The 8,590-nt window shown below is 38.5% G+C and overlaps 1 protein-coding gene across 3 annotated transcripts in view; it reads left to right on the top strand.

The window, feature by feature from the left end:
• Positions 1-8,311, top strand: part of b4galnt1a (beta-1,4-N-acetyl-galactosaminyl transferase 1a) — a 15,013-nt gene extending 6,702 nt beyond the window's left edge. For 2 of the 3 annotated variants that reach the window (XM_020614596.1, XM_020614587.1), the window contains exons 2-12: positions 789-905; positions 2,454-2,674; positions 2,770-2,949; positions 4,596-4,702; positions 4,840-4,877; positions 4,981-5,161; positions 5,851-5,943; positions 6,044-6,231; positions 6,314-6,454; positions 7,646-7,883; positions 8,060-8,311. In XM_020614596.1, coding sequence (XP_020470252.1) covers positions 903-905; positions 2,454-2,674; positions 2,770-2,949; positions 4,596-4,702; positions 4,840-4,877; positions 4,981-5,161; positions 5,851-5,943; positions 6,044-6,231; positions 6,314-6,454; positions 7,646-7,883; positions 8,060-8,271 — 1,602 coding nt within the window. In that variant the 5' untranslated portion in view covers positions 789-902 and the 3' untranslated portion in view covers positions 8,272-8,311. The remainder of the gene's footprint in view (positions 1-788; positions 906-2,453; positions 2,675-2,769; positions 2,950-4,595; positions 4,703-4,839; positions 4,878-4,980; positions 5,162-5,850; positions 5,944-6,043; positions 6,232-6,313; positions 6,455-7,645; positions 7,884-8,059) is intronic. The other variant, XM_020614604.1, reaches the window with a different exon arrangement.
• Positions 8,312-8,590: the final 279 nt, after the last annotated feature.

Here is an 8,590-nt window from a genome sequence, read left to right as displayed (position 1 = left end):
CCAACTGTTGTCACCTTCTCACCCAGCTGCTTGGCGATGGTCTTGTAGCCCATTCCAGCCTTGTGTAGGTCCACAATCTTGTCCCTGACATCCTTGGAAAGCTCTTTGGTCTTGGCCATGGTGAAGAGTTTGGAATCTGGATTGATTGATTGCTTCTGTGGACAGGTCTCTTTTATACAGGTAACAAGCTGAGAGGGCTCCCAATGTCAGCTCCTTACCTGTATAAATTACACCTGGGAGCCAGAGATCTTGCTAACTGATAGGGGATCAAATACTTATTTCATTCATGAAAATGCTAATTACTTTATAACTTTTTTTGTAATGCATTTTTCTGGATTTTTTTTTGTTATTTTTGTGTCTCTCACTGTTCAAATAGACCTACCATTGAAATTGTAGACTGATCATTTCTTTGTTAGTGGGCAAACTTACAAAATCAGCTGGAATTCAAATAATTTTTTCCCTGACTGTATAACAACAAAATATGTTGATTTTATGGCCACAAAGTTACATTTGCACTTCGCAAACTGTTGATAATTTCATTTCATCTTAATGCTAAGATCTACTTAATATGATCGGTTTGTCTGGTCATACACCAAGAATAGCTGAGACATCTGAGACCTGTGTATTCCAAACATAGCACAAGCATGATGAAAGGGCTATGTTCCATGAGACCCCATAGCCTGCATTTTAGCCTTCATAAAAGGTGCTATATGATTTTAGAATCACCATGAAAGTTGGGAAGAATAGCCAATGCTTATGCTTGTGCTTGTTGTCTTGTCTTGATTCAGATAATGTGACTATCTCAGCAACCAGACTTACACATTGTCTAGAGCCTTCAGGTGGCAGGAATACCTTTCACCTGCTCCATTCACTGCCATTATAACTGGGAGCAGAATATTGAGATGGTAAGTGAAAATGAGGGCTTTGGTAAATCACTCCAGAAACCACATTTTTGACACTGCCAACACAAATTTCACACCACTGCATTCAGCTGTCTTCTGCTGAACTAATCAAATACATTACAATGTGAAATAATAAACAGCCCCGAAACCTGACAGAGCTAGAGGAGATCTGTGTAGAGGAGTGGGCCAAAATCCCTGTTGCAGTGTGTGCAAACCTGGTCAAGAACTACAGGAAACGTTTGACCTCTGTAATTGCAAACAAAGGTTTCTGTACCAAATATTAACACTGATTTTCTCAGGTATTCAAATACTTATGTTCAGCAGTGCAAGACAAATAAATTCTTTAAAAATCATACAATGTGATTTCCTGAAAAAAAATTTTAATTCTGTCTCTCAGAGTGGGAATGCACCTACAATGTGAATTTCAGACCCCTCCATGATTTCTAAGTGGGAGAACTTGCAAAATCGCAGGGTGTTCAAATACTTCTGTTCCTCACTGTATCTTAGGGACAAGTGGAGTGCTCTCACCCACTTTGTCACATTTATATTAAATGTTTCATAAGGAAGCAATTTTGCAAAACAGTAAATTAAATACTTTTTTTTAAATTAGTCTGAACTGAGCGAAGATCCAGCTAGGTTTCTGTGTGGAGGAGTGGGCCAAAATCCCTGTTGCAGTGTGTGCAAACCTGGTCAAGAACTACAGGAAACGTTTGACCTCTGTAATTGCAAACAAAGGTTTCTGTACCAAATATTAACACTGATTTTCTCAGGTATTCAAATACTTATGTTCAGCAGTGCAAGACAAATAAATTCTTTAAAAATCATACAATGTGATTTCCTGAAAAAAAATTTTAATTCTGTCTCTCAGAGTGGGAATGTACCTAAAATGTGAATTTCAGACCCCTCCATGATTTCTAAGTGGGAGAACTTGCAAAATCGCAGGGTGTTCAAACACTTCTGTGCCTCACTGTATCTAGGAGAAATAAATGAAACATTGTTTAGGTCTTTTCTGATTTTCTTTTTATCTGAGTGAGCTTACAAGTATAGTTCAGACATTTAATTTTACTAAAAGGTGTTTTAATTTTTGGTACTGGTGTAAGAACAGTGGGGTGTTTGTTTTTTTGTGTGTCACATTACCAGTCATTTTGATTTGTGCATCTGCAGCATGATATTGCATTTAGTGAGTTTCACATCTAACAACCACAATTTGGTTCAAATTCACCTGTCAAAATTATAATAAATGTATATTTTAAAAAGGTGTAGTGATTTTTAAGGTCTAAAATTTGCACTGTGTAGCACATGATCCAGGTAACATAGCTTACACCTCTGCAGGTTTTTAAGGACTTGTTGCTCTGACAACAGCTCCAGATCAATTTTAAGACAGTTTTGATAAACTGTTAAATCCAGTGTAAAATTGTCAACAATCCAATCAAATCCAGTTATTCCCACATGAAACCCAAGATCTCTGCCTCTCCCCATGCCCTTTATCTTACTGTATCCTGTATAACCTGTGTATGCCATTTTGACCTTTTTTTTCCATCTTCATTCTAGATGCTTTTTGCCTATAAGAAGTGTTTCAGACTCATTTTGGCCTGTGTGGGTGGACTACTGCTTACAACCTTGTTTTATGAGTGGAGCCTTTGGGCTAGCTCAGAAGTCGATATACAAGCAAGACACAGGAGTCAAATACAGAAACTTGTCAATGGGATAGTTGAAGACACTATCAGTGGCTCTCTTGATATTGCCTACCATGTAAAGGAGGATGTGGCACGGTGTGTATAAGTCAGCATTGTTATTTTTTCCAAATTCTATTATGAATTCTCAATTATTTCCTTAACTCACTTTGTACCAATTTTCTCTGACACAGTCGTTTGGCTCAGAATACATGTGTGTGTCTGGCTGATGAGAACTTTCATGTGCCGTACTCCAATCTGCTCTTCCCACGTGTTGGGGCACGCAAGAATGATCTTGCGTTCTTGGAGTCCCATCCTGACCCTGAGGGTATAAAGCATCACAGAGCTCAGGAGTACAGCAGATTTAAGCAGAGGTAAGGATCAGTTTGTGACACATATCACTATCAGTGGACACACCGGGTTTTTTTTAACCATGTGACTCACTTTGGCTGGAAGAGCAAACTGTGTAAATTATGGGTGCGTCCTTTGACAATGTCTAGTTACAAAGCTCAATGACTGTCCAGTTTCACAATACACATTTGATGTTGTAATAAGTTTCTTTTTCCCACTCAATTTCGAGCAATTGGCTTTCTTTCACGTTGTTAATGTAAGGGACTATGCCTTGTATGGATTGAATGCTTTTATTGCCTTGTTATATGTCACTATTGCTTGAAATAAATAAATAAAAATAATGTATCAGCTGACAGCTGACCTATGGCAGACATAGCAATTCAGTTTGTTGATACTGCAGTTTTTTGGAAGGCTTCATTCACATTGTGGCTGTCACATTCTGTTGTTACTGTTCTTCACCCTAGTGTCCACATGCTTTAGTTCTGTTTACTTGCACCTTTGTGGAGCTATATTTACCCTCACCAAGGGTGGGGCTTATGTTTTTGCCGGCATATGTTGGTTTGTTTGTGTGTGTTTTTGATAACAGAATAACTGAATAAGCAATGAACAGATTTGGGTGAAACTTTTTGGAGAAGTAGGGTATGGGGCATGAAACAATTGATTAGATTTTGGTGTTTATCTGTATCACAATTTGGATACAGGAATATTTTTAAAGATTATTCACAATTATGAGTGCTGCAGAGGCTACTGACTGCATGTGAGCCCCCTTGTGGCCAAAGTGCATGGCTGAACTGCTAAGCACTCCGAGCACATACAGAGACAAAGCCCTGGGTTAGTGACAGCTGCCCATTCATTGTCAATGGAAATCAAGTGCTGTCACTCAGTAGCTACACCCCGCTATGTTAGGACAGTGACTGAAGGAGCAACAGCGCAGAGGTGGGGAATGTAATAGAAATTTTATGTCTATGCTATTGCTTGCATATATTGTCACATTTCACGAACACACCTACAACGTGTCTTAGGGAACCACAGACCGTTGAAACCACAGAAGCACAATGTTCCATATCTGTTTACAGAACAAGAGTGCAGTGTTATGTTCCTCTTTGCCCAACTAAATTTCTCCCGGAGAACCCAGTTTATCGAGCATGTACAGAATATACATAAACTTCTACTCAGCCTTTTACAGACCATGACCTTTGGTGAGAACAAAACAAATTATGCTAGGCCAAATGTACCTGCATTGATCAGGAACAGGTATGGGGAGGGTTGTTTATACTGGTGGACATGGCATGATAAGTAGGCTGGCAACAGCATTCATGAGTTGGACATTGTACTTATCAGACACTTTATTGGCTTACGCTGTTCTTCAACACACTGTAGCTCTATCTCTCTTTGCCTGCTGCTTGTACAATGTTGCCATGGAATTGCACACCAGCTCTTTCGTACAGGGGTTCTCAACCTTTTGTAACTTAGAGTAAGGCCCACTCTTGGTTGTTTAAAAAAAAAAAAAATTCTGAAGAGCACTTTGTCAAATAAATCAGAAAAACATAAACCATACAGTTAAATCACATTGTATTGTATGCTTTGCCAATAATGGAACATTGGTGTGTTCTACACAGCGGTGAAGAAATACAGGTCTGTGTCTATCTAATAATTTCTGTGTGTAAAGGACCTACAGTCCTGCAGATGAACTTATTGTAGCTGAGGCCAACAGTCCCCTTCAGTATCCTACCCAGGGGGTCAGGGTGCGACCTCTGAAAACAATCATCATTCCTGGTAACATTACACACATGACACAACATATATTATCAAAGAAACACACAACTTGATATATCTTCATATACTATTGGTGCTGCATCTGCTACTGAAATCACATTTTGGTATCCCCAGTAATGCTGACTCTCTTTCCATAGGTTTGGCTCTTAAAGAAGAAACAAGATTAAACCATGTGGTAATATCTTCATTTTAGGTTTAGGGTTTTCATTGTGGTTGACATAACCTTCTTTTAAACCCTTTGCTATTTCCCCCCGTAAACCATGTGACTTTTGTAACAGGTGCATTTGAAAGCAACACTGGGGACCTTTGATGTTGCTGCTACAGTGGACACAGTCTCTGTCAAAGGAGAGGGAGAGATGCACATGATGGTGTCAAGTCCTTTTGTCTCTGCTCTGAACAGGCAGTTGCAGTTTGTCACCTATACAAACACAGTTTTCCATCCCAGGACAGCAGATAGAGGTAAAGTTTTCATGTGGATACCGTCTTGATACTGAAAGAGGGATGTAGTGTGTACCTGTTCCACCTTCTAGAGGTTCGTCCTAATGCTCTGTAGTAAGACACAACATTCTGTTGGATCAGTAAGTAATGAATTAATAGACATTATGGTAAACAGATTAAGGAAGAATTAAGTATCTAATTTTTCATGAAGAATTAAACAATGCTATTTATATCTGCAAAACAAAACTATATTCATATACATTCACATAATAACTTGGATAATCCTGGGATTAATTTAGTCAATCAATCCGGGAGAGTTTTTGGTGTTTTTCCAGTAAAATACAGATTGAACACATTAAGTATAGGAAAAATACAAATTCAATCAGAAGGCAACTCCAGGGCACCAATAGAGAAATTGAAATTGCACAGTTTTATTTTTAATAAATTAATTTAGCCTACTTATACTGAAAAATGCTCCTGTATTGTAGGGATTTTACATCGCCAGACTAGTTTTGTGGTGTTATGTTGTTGAAGGGACAACTTCTGTACTTCTGTACAGTGCATTATGTGGCTGCACCTCTGTCTATTTGTGTCTGCTGGACTTGGTAAAGTCTGTTTTTGTCACTTGATCACTATCAAAGAGTTGGCAACCCTAGTACCCTGTGTCTAAAACCTGGATTTATCTCAGCTGTTGTTTTATTGCTCTGCAGTTGAGTTTGCAACCGAAGGTCACCTGTCATTTTTCACCATTAAAGTTGAACATGGAACCCCTCCAAACCTGTACAACACTGGATACCAAAAAGGTTTGTGAGCTGTTCTGTCATTATCAGTTTTATCTGATACAAAGTGTTTGAAAGCCACACAGGAATTTGTTCTTCATATGTGCTTTTTGTTTCTACTTAGAGTACAATATCAGTGCTCTTGTTACCATTGCCACTAAGACCTTTCTACGGTATGACAAACTCAAAGATCTTATTGACAGCATTCGGCAATATTATCCAACTGTCACAATAGTGATAGCAGATGATAATGAACACCCTCAGCAAGTGACTGGGCCTCACATTGAGCATTACATCATGCCTTTTGGAAAGGTAAAGAACTCTACACATCTCTACTAGATATCATAACTGTACAGTTAACGGGTTTTAACACTGCCTTATCTACAACATGCAGGGTTGGTTTGCAGGAAGAAACTTGGCTGTGTCTCAAGTGATCACCAAATATGTGCTCTGGGTGGATGATGACTTCATCTTTACTGCAAATACTAAGTTGGAAAAGATGGTGGACATTCTAGAGAAGACCACTTTTGATCTGGTGAGATCTGGATCTGTTTCAGCTTGTACAACATGACACACATCACTGTAAGATCAGTAGGTAATCAAAGATGTTTTGGAACTTCCCTGAGACGTTTTCTTAAATATCAGAGTAACCCACCGAGACTTCAGTATATCCATGGGCACATCACTAAAAGAAATGGCTAATAATTTGTATATTTAATTGTGCCAGTTTGCAAAGATGTCAAAAAATATAGGCTAAAGTCAGTACTATACCTGTAGCTAATATCATGACAGCACATTTGAATTGCTGTCCTTGATGGCATTCATTTTTTTACTGGTCAGAATGTCAGTTTTAAATATTGGTGTTAGCATATTTGTATTGATCAAATTAGAAAAAGCATTTTCATTTACTCAATTTATATACAAAATTCAAATTTGACAAAAAAATACTTTAGGTGTTATGGCTGCATATTTCTGATCATTATCCTGCTGTATTCTCATAATTTCAGGCTCAGAGCCCTGCACTGTTTATCCAGTAGAGAATTAGTGTTAATGAGAATGAGTTCAGCAAACCTAGTACTGAAGTTGGCTCATCAATCTCACTCTTTCATTTCAAATCTGAGAGTCTGAGTCCTGCTACTTCCAGATTTTATTTTGTTGATTGTATTATGTAATTTTTACTGAGCTTATCCTTGTTTTGTGATGATTTTAACTTATAATTGGAATCATTTTATTTTTGTGATAATTTAAAAAAAACTACTGACTTCAACTGTACATAGTCCCACTTTAACCCTACAGTACTTAGATGAACCCATGTCTCATTCTGAGTGCACGTTATTTTGAACAACATAAGGATAACTTCTGCTAAAACAGGCTGATTTCATTTTAATAGTAATACAGAGCACATTTCATTATTATGTAATAATGCAACTGGAGGAGAAGGTGAAGTATCTGCTTATTGCTTGGATGAAGCTAGGATTCAAAACTGTTTTAAAGTTACACTAGGTTGGAGAGTTAATATGACTATATAACTGTTAAATACTAGTCGGACTAGTAGTTACCAGTGGAGCTGGACAGTAAGTTCAGCGAGTGACCCGTGGCATTTAGATGAAACTACCTATCGAGCCAGTAGGACTAGCCACAGTGCTTTATGGTAAACACTTCTATTTCTTGTGCTTGCATACATGTATTCATCGTCTTAACACTTTTGCTGTCTTAATGGCTTCAGGTTGGTGGTGGAGTGAGAGAGGTGACAGGTTACACTGCAACATACCGTCACACTATTTCAGTGGAAGAAGGGGGAGAGGAGGGAGACTGTTTACATTTAAGGCAGGGCTACCACCATGTCATCAAGGGGTTTCCCAACTGCGTGGCAGCTGATGCTGTCATCAACTTCTTCATGGGACGGACAGACAAGGTGCAGCAGGTGGGCTTTAACCCCCGCTTAGCACGAAAGGCTCATCTAGGTGAGTTTGTCTTTATTTATCTGCTACGAATATATTAACATAGCAGTTTATATTAGCTGTTTTCTCTACACAGACACCATTAAGCTGATTCACATTCAGAAAGATAGAGATTAAACAAATCCAGCAGAACATCGAGCAAGGATTGTTCAAAACTCAATTGTCTTTTGATACTGCAGAGTTCTTCATTGATGGTTTGGGCTCCCTCCACATTGCCTCCTGTAGTGATGTCATTGTAAGCCATGCATCCAAGATCCAACTACCCTGGTCTAAAACAGAATCACAAAAGGCCTATGACAAATTTCGCTACTCATCCTCAGATGCTGACGATAAAATTATTAAAGAAACTTTCTACTTCAAGAACAGATTCAAGTGCACAACAAGTAATTGAAAGCTTGGCTCCCACTTGTCTGTTTGCTGCCCAGGCACGTGCACAGCTTCAATAAATCAATGCTATTGGTAACCCTTTACGTCTGTTTGTCTTTTTAACAAATATTTAGCCAATTAAAGGCATTAAAAAGTGCATCTTTTAGAACCGCTCAAACTGTCAGTCAAACTTCACAACTCCGCCCCCTGAGCGCAGCGAACTTACGTTTTTCAGCACAGCAGTCAGAAACCAGAAACAGATGAACGTCTTTGTCTTGTAACGGTAAAATATCTTGTTGTTTGAATAAGTGCAACGTTGTCTTTATGAAATAAACACTAGTATG

This window comes from Monopterus albus, unplaced genomic scaffold, assembly GCF_001952655.1.
Source record: "Monopterus albus unplaced genomic scaffold, M_albus_1.0 scaffold6.1, whole genome shotgun sequence".
Taxonomy (NCBI): domain Eukaryota; kingdom Metazoa; phylum Chordata; class Actinopteri; order Synbranchiformes; family Synbranchidae; genus Monopterus; species Monopterus albus.
The sequence above is the reverse complement of the archived record's forward strand: the minus strand, read 5'-3'. Positions and strand labels throughout refer to the sequence as shown.